The sequence below is a fragment of the Ambystoma mexicanum genome, chromosome 2p, assembly GCF_040938575.1.
Source record: "Ambystoma mexicanum isolate Mex_15411 chromosome 2p, UKY_AmexF1_1, whole genome shotgun sequence".
Classification (NCBI taxonomy): domain Eukaryota; kingdom Metazoa; phylum Chordata; class Amphibia; order Caudata; family Ambystomatidae; genus Ambystoma; species Ambystoma mexicanum.
In genome coordinates this window covers 1,024,345,125-1,024,364,868 of record NC_090923.1, presented here as the reverse complement: position 1 = coordinate 1,024,364,868, position 19,744 = coordinate 1,024,345,125, and the positions used below count along the sequence as shown (strand labels likewise).

Genomic DNA, 19,744 nt, shown 5'->3' with positions numbered 1-19,744 from the left:
TTCTGTAGGCCTGAGCCTGGCACCCATGCCGAGCCCTCGTACCGGCACCTTATGTTGAGGGTAACAGAATACTTGGGGTGGTCTGCGCCACCAGTGGATTTTCTGCAGGATGGCCTGACAGATTTCCTCGACCAAGATCCACCAACTGACCCGGTACTGCCATTCCATATGGCCTTGTAAAGAAGGGTGGCGGCAGCGTGGACTGCCCCGCAGAGTCTCCCGGCAGTGAGCCAGTCTTTGCCGCGAAAATACCGTCCAGCCAGTAGCGACCCCTGCTACTTGACCACGCACCCCACTCCGGAGCGTTTGGTGGTGCAGGCGGCTACGGCCCCAGCAAAGCAGGCGTCGTACCCTATCATCCCTCCTGATAGGGACAAGTGTTTTGATGGCTGGGCGAAGAAAGTTTTTTTTTTCAGGGGGTATGGCTTTGCAGGCAGCCAACTCTGTGTGTGCCTTGTCACGTTTCATGCACACTCTGTGGAACTGTATTATGTTAGCGGCTGATCATATTCCCGAAGGGGAGGAACGGGATGGTTTTCTTGCCATGGTGCAGGATGGCAAGGATGCCATGTGAGTCTGTTCAGTCGGGTCTGTACATGGCAGATTGTGTCAGCCGGTCCATGGCGGCGAGCACTGTCATACGCAGGTTTGCGTGGTTGCGGAAGTCGGGGTTTGCTCCTGATGTGCAAGCCCGGCTCCTCAACATGCCCTTTGATGGTGAACATCTTTTGGGCAGCAAGGCTGACGAGAGCCTTGAGAGATTGCAGACCTCCAAAGCTGCAGCGAAGTCGTTGAGCGCTGCAGTTCGCCAAACTGCGCCTTTTCGTCCGAGGGGACAGCAATGGAGGGGAGGTTCCTTTTTGATATTACTCATCCTTTAGTAGATCGAGGGGAGCTGCAAGTCAAAGGGGCCACCGTAGGAGTGCCAGAGGTGGAAAACGGGGTACTCGAGGTGCCAAGGCCGCTCGGGCAGTTGCCTCTTTACCCTCAGGCAATGCCGCAGCCGATTCAGCTCACTGATGAGGCCATGTCCCATGGTTCGCCGGTTGGGCGAAGGCTGGCGCAGCATCTTGTAGAATGGCGTGCCATTACTTCAGATGTGTGGGTTCTGGAGATCATAGCCCACAGCTACTGTCTTCCTTTCCGGCAGAGGCCTCACGACAATCCACCAGGGAATTTCTCTTTGAAGAGTCTGGATCTGCTCCTTGCGTAGGAAATTCAGTCCCTGCTGGAGAAAGGCGCCATAGAACTGGTGCCTGTAGCAGAGGAACAAGGGATGGTATTCCCCTTATTTTTTGATTTCGAAGAATGGCAGGGGATTGCGACCCATCATGGACTTGCGCGATTTGAACAAACTCCTCAGGAAGGACAATTTCAAGATGGTTACTCTTTCTCAAGTCCTCCAGGCCCTTCAACTTCAGGACTGGTTGGTGTCTCTCGACCTCAAGGACGCTTACTTTCATGTGCCAATCCATCCCAAGCACAAGAAGTACCTGAGGTTCGCGGTTGGTGACTCACACTTTCAGTTTCGGGTCCAGCCGTTCGGATTCACCTCCGCCCCGAGGGTTTTCACCAAGCTCATGGTGGTGGTGGCAGCGTATCTCAGGAAAGGGGGGGATTCATGCCTAGCCTACCCCTACCTGGACGATTGGTTGATCAGGGCGCTCTCTCCCGAGCAAGTTCTGGATCATCTGTCCGTCACCTGCCACTCCCTTCATAAGCTGGGCTTCTCCCTCAACTTAAAGTAGTCCCACTTGACGGCAACTCAGCGGCTCCAGTACATCGGAGCAGTGCTCAACATATACCTGGGGCAGTGTTTTCCTCCCCAGCTGAGGCCTCTTCACATTCAGCAGATGGTACACAAGTTTCAACATGCCCAGAGTCTCCCGGTGTTCGCGTTCTTGAGGTTGCTCGGCCTCATGGCATCCTGCATTCTTCTGGTGCCAGAGGTCCGGTTGCGGATGAGATCTCTGCAATGGGTTTTCAAGATGCAGTGGTCACAGTCCTCCGGCAGGATTTCGGACCCCGTTCAAGTCGCTCAGGACCTTCGGTGGTGGGCCGACGAAGGCACTCTTATGAGGGGGGGGCTCCATTTTGGCTACCCTGGCCGGAGGTGACTATCGTGATGGACTCATCCTTCAGGGGATGACGAGCTCATGCCAACGAGTTGACAGTCAGCGGTCGTTGGTCTCCGTCGGAGTCCAGACTCCATATCAATCTGTTGGAGCTAAGGGCCGTCAGGCTTGCCCTGAAGGCTTTTCTGCCGACTGTGCGAGGAAAGAATGTCTTGATTCTGACAGACAACACAGTGGCCATGCACTACCTCAACAAAAAGGGAGGGGGGGCAGGGTCACTTCCTCTGTGCAGGGAGGCGATCCAGCTCTAGTTCTGGGCCATCCAGCAGGGAATTTCGATCTCAGAAATTCATCAGGCCGGAGACGAAAACGAGACGGCCGACGCTCTGAGCAGGCAGAGCGCGATCTCTCACGAGTGGGAGTTGGCTCAGGAGATTCTCCTGGAGATCTTTGCCCTTTGGGGGACTCCTCAAGTGGATCTCTTCGCCTCCAGTGTCAACCGGAAGTGCGAAAGGTTCTCCTCGCGGGAATTTCCTCCAAGAGGAGACGCGTTTGTCGTGGCGTGGTCCTTCCCACTGCTGTATGCGTTTCCTCCAGTCCCCGTCATCCCGCAAGTGCTGCGGAGCTTACGGAGGTTCGGTTCCCGGATGATCCTCATTGCTCCGGCATGGGCCTGGAGGACGTGGTACCCGGACCTTCTCGACTTGTCCATCTGCCCTCCACGTCGTCTTCCCTACCGAGACGATCTGCTCTCACGGGAGAGGGGGGACAGGTTCTCCATCCAGAGGTCAGATCTCTCAACCTTCACGCTTGGCATCTGAAAAGTTGAGGTATAAGGATTGGGACCTCACTGAAGACGTGATGGAGGTGTTGCTTTCGGCCAGACGGCCGGCAACAAAGTCCCTGTACCGTTACCATTGGAAAAAGTTCTGCGACTGGTGCAGGGTTAAGAGTGCGGATCCTTTTTCATGTGACACTCCTGTGGTTGTCTTTTTTGCTTTCTTTAGCCCACAAGGGCTTGCAAGTGGGTACCATTAAAGATTACCTGGCGGCGCTGTCCTTATTGAAGCGCTCGTCTGAGGAGTGTTCTTATTTTAAAATCCCTTTAATTTCTCAGATTCTGAAAGGGCTCACTAATGTGTTCCCTCCGTCATATTTCCAGGTGCCCGGTTGGGATTTGAACCTTGTTCTCAAGTTTCTAATGGGTGCTCCATTTGAGCCTTTACATTCTTGTCCTTTGAGACTGTTAACCCTGAAAACTTTATTTTTAGTTGTGGTCACTTCTGCTCGCAGAGGGAGTTAGTTACAGGCACTTTCAGTTAAGCCACCCTTCACTGTGTTTCATAAGGACAGGGTTGTCCTAAGAGTTCGTCCTTCCTTTCTTCCGAAAGTGGTGTCGGAATTTCATTTAAGCCAGAAGGTCATTCTTCCAGCATTTTATCCTCCTCCACATCCTGGAAAGGATGAGGAGAGGCTTCATAAGTTAGATCCTAGGAGAGCTTTAAGTTTCTACATTTCACGCATGTCCTGTGTCAGAGTGGATGATCAGCTCTTTATAGGTTACGCTGGAAGGCGTTTGGGACAAGCTGTTACTAAGCAGACTTTGTCTAGATGGATTATCTTGACAATTTCTGAATGTTACCGCTTGGCGGATAAGGACCCTCCGGCAGGCTTACGGGCCCATTCTACTAGGGGTATGGCTGACTCTACTGCCCTGCATAGGGGTGTTCCTATTCGTAAGATCTGTGAAGCAGCCATTTGGGCTTCGGTCCACACTTTTGTACAACACTACTCCCTAGATTCTATCCATGGGCAGGATCTGGCCTTTGGCAAGGCGGTCCTTTAATCTGCAATTTGATTGGGCATTCTAAATTTCTGTATTCTAAATTCTTTTCCCACCTCCATACGTTGGTACTGCTTTGGGAGTCTGTCATATATATGGAATACGTTGGAGGACCCAATTCCCTCGAAGAACAAGTTACTCTCTTACCTGGTAACGTTCTTTCGATGGGATGGTCCGACAACGTATTCCATATCGCTCCCTCCCTGCCTACCCCGCTACAGAATTTCTTATGCGATTGCAGCTTACGTTTCCACAATGCTTTCTGTGGTCATACTGGCAGAGGATTGGTGCCATACGTTCTGGGGAAAAAACTACAACTGAGGCTAGGGGCGTCGTGTGTCCTACTTATAACATCCAGTGACGTCAGCTTGACGGAGGCCCTTGAGGACAGCGTATCGATGTCATCGACGCAGGACGCTGACGCCGAAAGATTTTCCGAAGCAGCGCACAGCTGTGGTGATTATTGTCATAGATGTGGAATACGTCGTCGGACCATCCCATCGAAAGAATGTTACCAGGTAAGAGAGTAACTTGTTCTTCTAGAACTACAGAAAGCAATAAGTCAATTTATCTGGAAAAAGAAACCACCTACAATTTTGCGTCAAGTACTCCTGAGGTTGAAGGGGATGTGGGGGCATTGGGGGTCCCTTTCATACAGCGCTACTTCCGAGCAGCACAGATTGCGCCAATGCTGGAAGACAGGTGCCCGAAATGGAAGACAATAGAGCAAGGCTGCTCTTGCCTCCCTCTAGCCCATTTGGCTTTTGTGCCAAAATTTGCCAGGGTCCATTTTCTAGACTCCACCCAATCTACCCTTACTTCCTGGGATAAAGCTTGCTCGCAACTGGGGTTTAAAACAAGACTTGGGCCCTTATCGCCAGTGTTACAGAATCCAGAATTTTCCCCGGGAATGCTGAGCGAGGTCTTTGTACATTGGGAATCACTCAGGATTTTCCGACTGATGGACCTATACAAGGATGGGAGTCCTCTTACATTTATAGAGTGCAAAGAAAAGTTCAACTTACTTGAAACTGAACGTTTTAGATATTTTCCGATTTCCCTGTAGGGATTGAATTTCGGATTTCTGAATGGCAGGAGCTTCAGAAAATCTCTAGTTGCTTCTGCTTATTAGAAAGAGCCTCTGTAGAAGACAAACATCCATATAGGACACGCTGGGAAAGGGAATTAGGAATAGACATACCAACGGATTCTTGGCAGAAAATATGGTCCCAAAAAAAAAAACCTCCAGATGCACAATGTTCAAGGAGTGTGTGATAAAAATGTTATCTTTGGTACATGACTCCACAGAGATTACATGCAATTCTACCCAAAAATCCAGATCCCTGTTTGCACGGGTGTGGGCAACTGGGGATCTCACACTTATGTGGTGGCTTTGCCCTACAATACAAACATATTGGCAAGAAATCTGGTCAAGGATAAAAGATATCACGGGTTGTATACTCCCCATGTGCCCCCTTGTCATGCTGCCAGGGGACGTTGCTGACGACAGCACTTTCCCTGCTGTGGGTCCCAAGGCAGAGCTCATAACACAACTATTACTGGCAGTTAAACTAAACCGTGCACGTTTTTGGAAAACAACTGATGGGCCATGTCTGTCATATTGGTGGGTTAAGAAATGGGAAAACGTGGCTATGGAAAAGTTAACTGCACACATCACAGGGAATATGACTCGATTAAATCATATTTGGGCCCCATTCTTCGAATTTGTGCAAGACAAGGAGCACATTTTCTTTAGGCTGTAGATCTTGAAGCATTTATTTCAAAATTAAGGTGATTTGACACAGGTGGGGACCGCTGCGGGCGATGGGAATGTTCGGAGATGAAATTAGGACTTTAAGTATTGTTTGAGATATGTAAAAGAACACTAGAACAACTTGTAGGGCCAATTGTTATCAATATTGTTTGTTAATTTGTTTATTATTTGGGGGTATTCTGGTAATGAAAATGGAAAAGAAGTTTTGATGTTCCCATCTTGAATGTTATATCACTGTTGATTTATTGCTATGTACATTGAGATTTCAATAAAAAGACAAATTTGGAGAAAAAAAAAAAGAAAAAAGGGCACCACCCAGGGAAGGGCCTCGGGTTGCTGGACCAGCGGGCAGATAATGTATATTCTCACCTGCTGTTCCAGCCACCTGATTGGCCAGTGACCCTTCACTGAGTACGAATGATTCTTATGCAATTCTTTGCGTTTCAATACTTTATCATGCCTGGGATGATTGAGTGCTCCAACAATGATTGTTAATAAATCTTCTATGTGTCAAGGCTTTATCTTGTCTGGGATGAGTATGAGTATTCCAATTCTCCGTCCCCCTCCCGGGTTTCCCGTTTTCCCTGTTTCCTACAGTTGTTAGGGACAGCGTAACCGGGTTTGTTATTCGTTCAGATTCTTCTCTTTGCTTTGTCAGGTTAACCTCTCGTGTGCCTCTATCTGTGTTTTCTTCAATCTGTCACTCAAGCGAGTTCTTCGGTATTGCAGCTACCGTTTGGTTTCCCGTCTGCCGTTGCAGAGTGATATCTGTTACGTTCTCGGGACTCCGCGTCCACCATGGGTTTGTTGTGGTCAAACCACTCTCACCCTCGCTTGGTATTGGGATGCCACACGTCCGTCTTAGTTTCTCTCTCCTTCATTGCTCCAAGATGATGCATGTCTATTTCAGCTTCTTCCCTTCTTGCTGTGACTGGATGCGGTGTGTCCAGCCTCTGCTCAGTAACTTAACTCACAGGTTTCCTCCATCTGTCTCCAGTCTCATCCCCTCTCATATGTTATGTAGCTATGGGATTTCCCTGGTACGCTTTCGTGTTCCTTTTTTTCTGTCTTTAGCAGATTCTCATCTCCACCACAGATCCTCCTCCTCGTTCCAGTAAAGGGTGATTTTTCCTTTACTGCCGTAGTTATTGTTCCCTGTTGACAAGAACACCTATGACATTTTCCTCCTACAACTCTTTACCGGATGGTTTTGAAGAGGTACTGTTGGAACGTTCTCTAGGGAGCTCCTCACAGGAGCAGGAGTCCTTGTACCAAAGGGGGAGTTTCTCCCAGTGAGGTCCCACTTGCCTTTACGCCTAGGGAGAGTATTGTGGAGCTGGCTCACCTCCCTAGCCTCACAGGGCGGCGGGGGGGCTCCCCCTTGGGGAGAAGAGACAAATTCCTGTGATTCAGCACAATACTTGCAGGTCTTACTGACAGCTATCTGTGATTGCCGCTTAGAAAAAGTAGAAGCAGGGTGCTTCCTAGTGGGCGGACTCCTTCGCTCTCAGTACACATCCACCTGAGAGCTGATCCAGAGCCCTCCCTCCATACTGGCTTCATCAACTGGCTGGAATGGAAGGCTGACACTGATTGACCTTCAGTTAATTGAGATTCACCTGGTGCATAGCTGCCCTCTAGAGGGCAGCTGCAGACAGTTCAATTAGTGCATCCACCACAGGCTTGAGTACCACAGGCTTGAGTACCATGACCATGTTTTGATCCTATGCTAGTGGTGAGGCCAGCATCTTCCCACCTTGGTACCTTCCTCTGAGAGTGGTTCTGCTGTTGAAGTTATGGGGTCAGGTCTTGCACTCGAACCTGGAAACTTGAAGCCTTCATGGGATTATGATCACTGGGAGCTCAACTTTGAGGTCATAGTGATGTTTCTGATGGCACACAGGTATCTTTATGTATGCAAGTGGAGATCATTTGAGGAATGGTGCATTAAGAGTTGAGGACCTTGTGGCGTGCTCCACCTCTTTTATTCTGGAGTTTGTGTTGTCCTTGGCAAGGCAGGGATTACAGATGGGGACAGTGAATGGTTATCTTGTTCCCATTTCCATCTTCAAGCGGTCCCCAGAGCAAGGATAGTTTTTTTACAGTTCCTTTGGTTGTCTAGTTTTTGAAAGGCATAACTAATGTTTCCACCAACGCAGCTTGTGGTTCTGTTCTGGGACCTGCATTTTGTACTTTCTTTCCTTTTGACTTTCCCTTTGGAGCCCATGCACTCATGCTCTTTAGCTCCTTACATTAAAGAATGTTTTTCTGGTGGCTATATGCAAGCTGTTAGGCAAGCCTACTATTCAGAATTTATTTTAGGAGACTGTTATTCTTCAGGTAAGGCCTTTGTGTCTTATGCAAGTTTTATATTGGAGTTTTTTGTTAATCAGAAAATTGAATTACCAGTCATCCCCCAGCCCCATTAATCAAAGGTTGCACAGTCTAGACCACAAGAGGGCTTGAGTTTTTACTTGGCCAGGACTGCCCCGTTTCATAAGGATGATCAATGTTTTATATCCTTCCCCCTAGTTGCGGATAGAACGAGCTGGTCCAAAGCTGATCCTGTCACTTTGGATAGTTATTTGTATTGCAGAACGTTATGACAAGGCAGGCAAGGAAGTGCCATTAGGGCTCACTCCACCAGAGGAGTAGTGCCTTCAACGCTATTACAAAGGGGTAGAGATTTGTCAGTCAGCAACTTTTCCAATTGTTACTGTCTGGACTTGCTTACTGCTAGACATGCTTCCTTTGGTCTTGCAGTCTTCCAAAACTTTCTGCTGCGAAATGCCTGCTTTCAGCCTTCCTCCATTCTTGTTGCTCTGCCTAGATGAAGAATCTGTGGGAGGGTGCAATCCAGTAGAAGGTAATATTATTTACAGGTTATGTTTTTTCTGAGGATTCTCACTCCATAGATTCCTCATCGCCCTCTCAGCCTTGCACTGTTCTGAAATCAAAAGGAAGAAAGCAGGATGGTGTGAAGATCAAATAGATCTTCATGTGTAAAACAAGTGTATTAACTGTTCTTTCTTTAGATGGGATTTTTTCAGCCTGTTGCTGCCCCAAATTCTCTCTATGCAAGTGCTCTTTCAGCTGCTGAGCATTCGGGGTGGGGGCAGACATGGGGTAATGGGGTATAGGTTGATGCATTTATACAATGTCCTGTCTGGGGTCGAGGAAGCTGAGCGTCAGAAGTGACAGTCATCAAGCTACACTATGCCCCTGGTGAAACTTTCTGTGAACAGTCTGCGCTGGAGAATATATATCTAGATGAGGAATCTGGGGGAAGAGAATCCATCAAAGAACATTACGAGCAAGTTATGTGTCCTTCTGGTTGGTGGCAGTGTGCCTTAAGATGGTTGTTGCATGAGTTGTCATTTGGATCCCAGGAAGACTTTTTCCTTCATGGAGGTGCTAAAATTGAGTCTCTTTGTTTTTAAGTCTAGAAGCAAGACAACATTTCTTGTGTGGTTCGGTGGAGACCGGGAACAACCAGGTAGGGTCATTCCTGATGTGCGCGTGGACCAGGAGCTCAGAAAAGAGCTGGGGTAGGTGTGATTGTGGGTGGGGATGTCCGGGATTCTCTTAGAATACACATCCAATGTGCTTGCCGGGATGATACCTGCAAGAGTATACGTGTGCTGCCCAACACTGAATGGCTAGCCGCCAACACTTTGAATGGTGCAAGAGTGTTCGTTTATAGATTCGGGTCAGACCACACCCAAGGTTTATGGATATAAGATGACACTGCACCAGTAGTTTGTCAGTTTTGGGGATTTGATCCTAAAGCTGCAGAACCAAAGGCTTTGTCCTAGGAGGACAGCTGTCCTGCGCCAGCCTCTCTTGTACTCAGAAAAACCAAACGGTGAAGCTCTGCTGCCCTGTGACCAGACATAACAATGTACAGTGTTCTCTTCTCTTGATTCACCAGCACCGGCTATATCCGTTCCTCTGAAGACATTTCTATACTCCTGCGACTTCCAGGATTTACCTGTACTGCTTGACCCTGAAGTCTAAACTCCTCATTCTTCAAGAGGCCTGGCATGGCCATCACTGCTGGTGGACAATTGAACTGTGTAGGACTCCAGTTGTGTCCTTCTAAACTTTGTTTAAATTGTGATCTCTGACTCCTGCTAATATCATTATTATTGTGCTTTCTCTGACCAGAAGCTGTTGTGATGCCAGTTCATCTCATTTGCTTCTGTGGAGCTCCCCCACACATTACATATGGTAAATGTCTGGTTCTTTTGAAGTTGGTGGCCTTCAACTGGTGACCTCGACCATCGAGGGGACAACATTGACCTCCCTGGATGCAATGCCGGCACACCGCTGTGGAGGTTCCTCAGCAGTGAGATGCCACATTTTAACCTCTCTTCTTCATTGGGGCACCTAGCATCTGCCTGACGTATTTGTTCCAATCTTCTGGCTGTAGTATCAGTCGTTGTTGGCTGTTGGGGCAGAATTCTATCTTTGAGGATTCTGCTGTCCCTTTGTAGAGACCCCTACACTTATTTTTCTTTTTCTTTCCTCAGTGGGGTTTCTGGGATCACTGACCTATTTTTGTGGTCAGAGGGACTTCTACTGAAGTACCCCTGTCACTGCAAACCCTTTAGAGTAGGTGGTCCCAAGTTAGTGCTATTTTGGCCTTAGGGTGAGTATTTCATCCTAAATTTGTTAAAGGGAGTAGATTAGTGGCAGCTGTAATTTAGTTTTGTCCTCAACAGGGGTGCAAGGCTATTTACTCCATTAGTAGCCCAGTCTACCTTAGCCAAGTCCTGCTCTCAGCCTTTTTGTTTTTGAGCCACTTCTTAGTCCTAGGCAACCACAATGAAGGCCAGCAATGTCCTTTATGCACAAATGGGTTCACCTTGAGGCCAGACCTGCACCTTCTATGGTGGTTTGGATTAGTTTGGACTAGTTCTTAGCCGTAGGTCCGCTATTGCACATCCAATAGGAGTTTACCGTAAATGTTGGTGTTTTTTGGGGCCAACCAGATGGCTGGCCTCCATTCTCTTCTGTTGGGATATTGATGTTTGGGGTTACTGTTATTGAAGGGGCCTACAAGCCTCTCTTAACGTCCATTTGGGGTTTGTGGTGTACCTGAACAATTGTATGGTGGTCACTGCTGCTTATTTTTTTGAAAAATTACTTGTAACTTGTGTAGTTATAACGTTGTACATCCTTTATAATAAAGAAAATATGTTTACAGATACAGTGTGTGGCACTTCTGTTGTGTGTTTATCAAATGTGTTTACTGGGCCTTCACTTTTTGAACAGTTTCCCTGACATCCAAGCCATTCTACCTCATGGATATACACCCTCAGACCAGGATAGGTTGATATATCTAAGCCGTAGAAATTTGGTTCTACCAAACACGGGTCAAAACCAAAGATGGACATAATATTCTTAAAAGGTTGCTGCAGTGAAGAGGTCCCTTCACTCCTTCCCAGACAAGACAGTGGTTTTCTATTCAATCATGTGAATCTATCAAAGATCTAGCTCCGGGGGAACGAACATCACTTATGATTTGCTACAGATCTTTAGAACTGGCATTTATCATAGATTCAAATAAGCCTGTAAGCTTGGCGTTTGCTCTTGTGAGATAGTCAAGTGGCCATTGGAAAATGAGTGAGCAGGAACTGTATTACTGTAGGGGGGTTTAGAAGAAATAAACAGCATTCAGTACTGTATCATATTGTAAAATGTTTTTTCTTTTTTTGCTAGGGTAAACGCAAAGACAACTCGTTATACGCAGAGTATGGGGGCTGGTACAAGGCCTGCAAAGTGGACAGGTGAGCATTAAGGCGTGTACACATTGAAAGGTGGGATTAGCGTGGACTGTGCATTGAGTGGTGGGGTGACAGGTGAAGTGGTGCCAGAAACACACTGTGCAGATGACCTCTGTAAATGGGATCAAAGTACCAGATACCAAATCAGGCACCATTTTTTCAAGTCATTTCTTTGAATCGGGATTGACCTTTCTTTTGTTTGTGGACTTGATTACTCTCAGCTTCATTATCTACTTCAGTTGTGGACCAATATTTATTTGAAAAATATAACTGGGCCAATTTCCCATAAGACTAGCACTCCGTTCCCTGAGATCCTGATTGTGATCAAAGATCACAACTTGATGGACCTGACCGGCTTGAACCATTAATTACCATGGGACTTGTGCATGACCTGCAGAGTAAGAAAGCCAATGTGGTAATGAGAACACAGTATTATTAACTGCTTTCTTGTTACTAGTTTATTTTCTGTGGGTCTTTCGTCTCTACGGTTACAGCACACCTTCTGCAGAGGTAAATATTTCTGAGCCATCTTCTTTTTGCACTACACATGAGTTGCTTTGGCCGCATCAAGTTGTGATGAGCCTCTAGATGAGCTATTTCAGTGGGATTTCAATGTTCTGAACTGCTAATTATCTGGAGCAGTGCCTAGCTCTAAATCATGCAATTGCTCTGTTTTCTAACCCTCCCTCCCCCCTTAACCCTCTCACACCACCACCGCCGTTTATGGAAACGGTCACACTGCTTGTTTAGAACACCTCAGGTACTCAAGTCAAATGTGAAAGCCCCAATCTGGTAGTTGTGTAGTCTTATGCAGCAAAGGCCATGTTACCAGTAACGGTGTAGGGATTCTTGGAGCAGTGCATTAGATCCCTATAACAGTCCTTTCAGGGTTTTATATGAAATGTCAGCTATAAATGAGCAAGTATTGATCTAGGTGATTAAGGGGGAAGATTATTGTGATGAAATGGATTTCTGACAGTACAGACTGATAACATAGGTTATGTGTTTAATGTACTATGTGTCTAATCAGATGATGGTATACAGTTTGAAATGGGATAAACAATATGTACATTAGGGGAGAGGAGATGATCACCAGGGATGGATGATGTGTTGGGATAAGGTATGGTATCCTTTCAGGGAAGGAGATGGAGTTTAAGAGCAGAGTTGAGCCAGGAGTAGTATTGATATGTCTAATGTTATTGACAAAGGAGGTCCCTTAGAGAGGGAAAGGGGGAAGAGTAGGAGAAGCAAGAGGCAATGCAGTGGGAACAGAAAGATTGAGTAGGGCGCTGTACAAGAAGGCACAGTTTGGTGGAGATGGAGTCTGCCTGACAAGTGTAGCTATGCCATGATTCGATTTTAAAGATTTGAAAACAGTATTTGAAACAGCATTTGTGGGTAATAGTGAGCCAGCAGGCTTAGTGCTGATGAGCAGTGGTGGGGGAAGGCTGTAAAGCATATGTAGCAAAGTTGAGAATTTTGTAAAGATGGTGGTGATGAGCAGAGATGGAGGTCTAGGAGAAGGCTAGAGCAATAGCCAGCTGATTCAGCAAAGATGAGGATTTTAGTGGCATGGTAGTTAAGCAGATGAATTTTCCTAGTGTTAGGTAAATTGTGCCATTAGGCAGCTGCAGTAGAGTTATTACATTGATGGAATTTGCAATTCCTGTTAAACACTGTAGGTTTGTGGGCCATGTGTGATGTTGCGATGAAGTCAAGGAGCAGGGGAAGGAGACCTAGAGTATGATGTGATTTTGTGGTATGACTTCAGTGTTAGGAGTCTATTATAGGCAACAAAGTGCCATCCGTCAGCGGATGACTGGGAGCTAATTAGAAATGTAAGCGAGGAAAGGTCAGGTGTTAGCATCTGAAAGGAGATGATGATCTGGGCATTGACAGCAAATAGGTGGTAGGACAACTCTGAGGTGGAGAGGGCTAGCGAGTAATAAATTGTCGGCCACGGGCAGAACCTTAGAGAACTCCCACTGGAAGAGTGGTGTGGTCAGAGATGATCTTTCTCCATCTCATGGAACAGGAACAGATGGAAAAGTAAGATGAGATAAGATTACTGAAAAAAAACTATAAAGACTGGTCCATATCAAGGAAAATAATCAGACATCAGCAAGATGGTGAACATATGTTGGAGTTACTTACAAAAAAAAATTCAAAGGATTTCTGGTCTGTCATTCATAAACCTGAGGGAAACTCGGCAACCCAGCTCTTTAATTTGGTCAAAGAAGAAGACTGGATTAGCCATTTAAAATCTGTTTTTGGGAAACCGATCAAAACTATATTTGAAAATGATATGCAGGTAAACTGGAAATTGTCATTCGACGAAACCCTTACCAAAGATTTGATTATGAAGGGATCCGCCTCAAAGGCGGCAGGTCCGAATGGTCTCGCCTATCAAGTAATGAGGAATAGGCCGGACTTGTGGTCAAAATTGCTTACCTGGCTTTTTTTGGAGATCATAGCCAGAAAGCAATTTCCTTCATCATGGAGTTCTGCAATTATTATTCCTTTGTTCAACGGGGGAGATAGGACGTTGGTGGCAAACTATCGTCCTATCGCCCTCCTGAACATTGAGGGTAAAATTTTCATGAAACTATTGTTACGTGAACTGGAGGCTTGGGAAAGAAAGGCAAAGATTATATCAAGATGTCAGACAGGATTCAGGAAGGGGCTCTCCACCGCAGTCAATGGCATTTTGTTAAATCTATTAAGCGAGAAGACACAGAAGAAAGGGGAAAAACAGCTATATGGGCCATGGGTGGACTTCTCCAAAGCCTTTGACCAGGTGGATAGAGGAAGGCTCTGGCAGAAAATAATATTAAAGAGAATTCCAGAAGGATTGTTGGGCATGTTGATAGAATTCCATAGGGAGAATAACATCAGAGTATGTTTGGATGAAGAAGGCCATCTATCAGAACCAGTGAGGGTAAACTTGGGGGGTGAGGCAGTGTTGTGTGGGAGCTCCTTTGTTTTTCAATCTTTATACATCTGACATGGGGTACTTTTTAGCTCCCTTTGCATTAACAAGTCCAGTACTAAATGGGGTCCAACTGCACTGGCTCGCCTATGCAGATGATGTTGTTCTCCTAGATAGAACTGCGATAGGACTTCAACGGCTGTTGGATGGACTTTTCAGTTATGTGAATATAAATGGGCTCTCAATTAACCCTTGTTGGGTGTCTTGACCCACGTTCAAGTTATTAGGCTACAACATTTGTGCTGTGGGCTTAGGAAATCCAAGAGGGCGGAAAAGCCCACATTTGCGCCAGAATCCAGGAGAACCGCGCAGTTTTGCGCACACCAAAATGGTCGCCTAACCTGCCACCCACCAGTGAGCGTGAGGGGCCAGGAGTGCCATGAGTGAAATGTGTGCCAAAGGAAAAACAGCAGTGCCGGTGGCTAAAAAAAAAGCGCTTTGAAATCACCTTTGTTTCTCTGAAATGCAAGCTAAAAATGCCTATTTTAAACATTGCAAGATATTCAAAAATCTCAATGAACACCAGCAGACATTTGGCAGAAGGTAGACTTTTGTGCATACACAATCTGGAAAGAGAAAGAGCCCAAAATAATGTTCATAATGAAACTGGCTGAGCTGTGGATGTCAGGAGCTCAAGTGAAATTGAACTTAAAGCCACTAAAATTGAAATGTTTAGAATAAATGAGTGACCAACTTTTGAGTGTCACATAGGTTGAAATTGTTTAAATGTCATAGTTTTGAACTTAGAATCAGTGTTGTAGCTGCATGTGTAAAAATTGCAAGTTTGGTTTGAATGCAGAAAACTGGGAACCAAAGTGACATTTAGCTGAAGCCCTGCTGAAAGAGATTGAATTCTGCCTGACAACTACCCCCGACAGGAGTTGAAACTTGATCAGCAGCTGTGTTCCCAGGGCTGGCTGCATTCTGCTGCCCCTGCCAAAATGAGATGACACCTCTCTGATTGAATTAGGGGAGTGGCACCTGGGGACTGCAGGAAACTAAACAAAGCACTGTCCTTGGCTCAGGCAAATGTTAAATTAGGGGGGTTGTAAATGGCTTCCTCTTGGAAGGAAACGGGGAGGGGCACTGCATCTGTGAGCAAGATGAGCTTGGGGGAAGTGGATAAACCAGAAATTCCACCATGTGCTTTGGAAAACCACACCCCTCGGGGGCCAGAGCATAATTGTAAAAAGATGGATAATTCATAGTGCGGACTTGTAAAAATTATATAAATAACATCATCATTCTTGTGATTTTTCTGTGCACATTTTAAGAGGTGTTAGAACTCTGTACCATGTTCTGAGGCAAAACCCCATGAATTATGGAGATTGCAGACACGGGGTTCATGCTAGAAAAATGAAAATTTACTGGAATATGTTTAGAAAGGCGGTGTACATTTGTGCCATTTTTGGTAAACGTCCGATATTGGTAAACCAACTAAAAACGAAAATAAGTTGTCATTTTTGAATGCAAGCTCTTAGAAACATCAGAGTTGGAACAGAATGTACCATAAGTAATCTGTAATATGTGTAACGCTCACCTGATTCTCGCAGAGGCGCCGGTCTTGACTGGGCAACTACCGTATCTTCAAAGGTGATGTGTAGCACCCGGTTGGCTCTTTGGGCTGGACCTCTGTGCACTGTATGCCTGACTTCAAGAGTGAGATGTCTGCAGATAGAAAATATGGGATTAATGAACTGGGGTTATTGGGGTGTCCCTATCTCTTCCTTTTTTGCTCTCCTGTAGACCCCCAAAGGTTAACGCTCTCACCTTAGGTAAGTGAATGCCGAGCTCTCCATCTGCCTCGGGGCAGGGTGCTGTAACCAGTTTCTTCACTGGGTAGGTAGCGCAGGCCTCTTGATTTCAGAGGACTGCTGTCCGTCGTTTACTGCACGAACGGTAAGTTTCGAGTAATTCTATTGTCTTTAAAGTCTTTAGTAATGATGTCTCTTGTTTTGCAGGGTTCCGGCGATGGCGGATGACGGGCTGAAGTGAGTTGAAGATGGAGTCCGTGTGATGAATAGAAGCGCCTGGAAGCACGTAAGTAAGCGCTTGTTGCCTGCTTCACGATGCGCTCTAACTGTCTTTTATTTTGCAGGTACGAGTTCGGAGCGGCTGCAGGGTGCCGGAATACCCACTGGTTTAGATGTGGAAAGGAGTAATGGCACGTGAGTATTACAGTTCCCCAATGTCTTTAAACGCACCTTGTTTTGTCTTTCAGATGCGGGATGCAGCGCCGAAGGCCTCCGGAGCGTGCAAAGAGTTGGTAAGCTTTTGTCTTTCAGATGCCGGGATGCTAACCTGTTCTTTCTTGTCTTTATAGGTGTTGCTGAAGACTGGATTCAGGATGGTAAGCCTTTTTCTTTCAGATGCCGGAATGCTAACCTGTTTTTTCTTGTCTTTATAGGTGTTGCTGAAGACTGGATTCAGGATGGTAAGCCTTTTTTCCTTAGGCCCAGGATCCGATGCAGAAGACACGATGAGCGTTTTGCTGCAGAGGATGCAGAATAACGCAAAGCAAGATTCATCCACCGGGTGTGGTTTAAATAGCCTCCTGTAGTGCTTAGTTGTCTCCTTCCACAGCCACGCCTAGGTAAGAAAAGAGTTCCTGCCTTCCAGAAGAGTTCCAGTGTTCTGAATCTAGGGAGTGGCTCCTGCCCCACCCAACAGGAAAAGTAGTTCCAAACAGAAGAGGATCAGAGGCTCAACTGGCAGGCAAGTAAGCAGCATGGTCTGCTGCAGGTAAGTCCACCCAAGCATTATGAGCCCGGCGCTTCCAGCGCTGGGACTGGGCATATTTATGAGCCTGGTGCCACTGGCGCCAGGACTGGGTCCAAAAGGTCCCAATTGGGACTGGTTGGCACTCGGAACCTGGGTTATGGATCTGCTTCCAAGGGAGTTGGGAAAACCCTGACCTTTTGGAAGCAGAGATCATGACATATGTACATGTAATGTCAACCACTTGTGTATCTGGGAAATATGTATTTGGATCAGAAATAGATTTGTGTGCAATTTTACAAGGGGAGGATCCTCTGACCATAAACCTACCTCATCACTCTGACTCACAACTCAGTTCCTCCAGTCAAGGGAGAAAGGAGAACTGGGCCAATGATAAGTTGAGAGGGGCAGGCTCAGTTATGCTACGCACACACCCACTTTCTAAAGACATAAAAAGAGCCACTGGAACCCAGGCAGATACATTCACTTTCCACTTTCTTGCGGGACGCTTTGCCCGGAGACTCCAGACTTCAAATCCATCAATCTCCAGAGACCAGAACTTGTAGCAGAGAGGCCTGAATCCACAAGTTGAATCCTTTTTCAGCAGGCCTCCAAATCATTTGCAAACTATTCAACAGCCGGGCGAGCTGTTTGAATTTTTGCCAGGAACTTTTGCCAGAACCGGTAGCTGACCCAGAAGGCAGAATTATCCAGAGAGACCAGAGATCCAGAGAGACCAGACCCAGACCAGATCGCTGAGAGCTGACCCAAATCGCTGTGCGCAGAACCAGTACCCAGTGGCGAGAGAACCGCTGCCAATCCTGACCCGATCGGTGACGAAGTCGCTTTCCTGTCCAAAATATAGTGTGAGTACTCAGCCAGAACTCTGCAAAACCAATCTCTTTGTTTAAAATAATCTAATTCAAACTATTTTAACCTATCTAGAACTATACCATAGCATTGTGTGTCCTTCTGTGACTTTAAAGCTGCAAAACTGTCATCTGTCATTCTGAAACTTTAAAGTTTCATTTCTGAAAATCTACCTCCACTAAATAGTCTGTATCTCTTGAACCGTTTGTGCTAGAAGCGAGATTTAACTTGCATTATAAAGCCGAGATTCTAAGCTTTCCAACAAGCTCTAAACAGACTACTCCTTATACTTCCTCCGTAATTGCGCTCGACGCACGCGACTAAATTGCCGCGATTTGATATTTTGCTTCATTTCAGCCACGTGTAAAAATATTTGTCTTTTGTTTCCTTTGCTGAAATTCGTTTGCAACCTGACGATCATTCATAGAGCATTGCTAAAGTGATCCTGAACTAATTTAAAGTAGCTATCACCCACCCTGAATCTCTTATAGGGAATTAAAATCATCTTTAGCATATTTTTCCCTTCTTTGCCTACCACCTTTAAAGTACTTTGCCTGTGTTTAAAATCATCCCTGTTTCTCTAAGCTTGCTAGGGGGGAACTGAATTCGTATTGTACTGGGATTGTATTCCTGAAGACTGTGTGTTACTCCCACCTCCTTACATTGCATAGAGGGGGGGGGGGGTGAATTGCCAAAAGGGGAAAAGTGATTATATTATGCTTTGCTGAAATCATATCAAGTTTATCCCTGTGTTGCTTCTTTTCCACCTTGCATTTCCTTGTACCATATAAAACATTCTCAGCTACCTTATCCTCTATACTACTCCTAAGTAATTAAACCAGTGTGCTAGTATAACATAATCCATTGTTGATCACTGTCATATGTCTAAGTGTGATATCAAATATTAATTTATTATAAAAGTGTGATATATATCTATTGTTTAATTTTTCAAATAAACCTTTTCAATTTGCAAAACAAACCTACTTCTTGGCTCATTGGGGTCAGGGGTATTCTCAGAGAGGGGCGTGATACAAGGGTTCATCATCCAGATTATAACTTGTCATAAAAATATATAAATAAGGGCTTCCCTTGAGCAATCCCAGACAAGGCACTGACTTAGTAGGAATGCTTGATTGGAGTCATTAACACCCTATAAAATCTAAACTCTTAGTGTATAGACAGAAAAACAAACATGTCACCTCCCATCGTTGGTCATTGGGGGGAGAGAGAATAATGAGAGTAGAAGAGTTGGTCTATCTTCGCTATAAAATCTTTGCTAGCCCAGTAGTGTAGAAGATGAGCATGACATTTCCCTGAAGCTTAAACCTCTGACGTCCCAGATGAAAAAGATACTGGGGAAATATGGAAGATTTTCCATTATCCCAGTATTAAAATTCTATCAAGCAAAAATCGTCCCGATCTTACTGTATGGACTGGAGGCAAAACCTCACTTATGGGACACTCGGTGGCAAAGATGGGAAGGCTTTGTTTGGAAACATGCATTAGGGCTGTCTATGAGTTTATCAATAGACAATCTCTGTTTTGAATTAGGCCTTAGGTCTCTTGCATCACAAGCGGGTTGGAAACTGATATCACTCTGGCAAAAGATCATCACTGCTCAAGAAGACTAACTATATGCGGTTATAGACGCCCATTTAAAATCAGGGAAATCTCCCATCTTGGGAC

General features: G+C 45.8%; 1 protein-coding gene across 1 annotated transcript in view; it reads left to right on the top strand.

The window, feature by feature from the left end:
• Nucleotides 1-19,744, top strand: part of KLC2 (kinesin light chain 2) — an 854,727-nt gene that overhangs the window by 480,070 nt on the left and 354,913 nt on the right. The window contains exon 11 of the mRNA XM_069644886.1: nucleotides 11,417-11,484. Coding sequence (XP_069500987.1) covers nucleotides 11,417-11,484 — 68 coding nt within the window. The remainder of the gene's footprint in view (nucleotides 1-11,416; nucleotides 11,485-19,744) is intronic.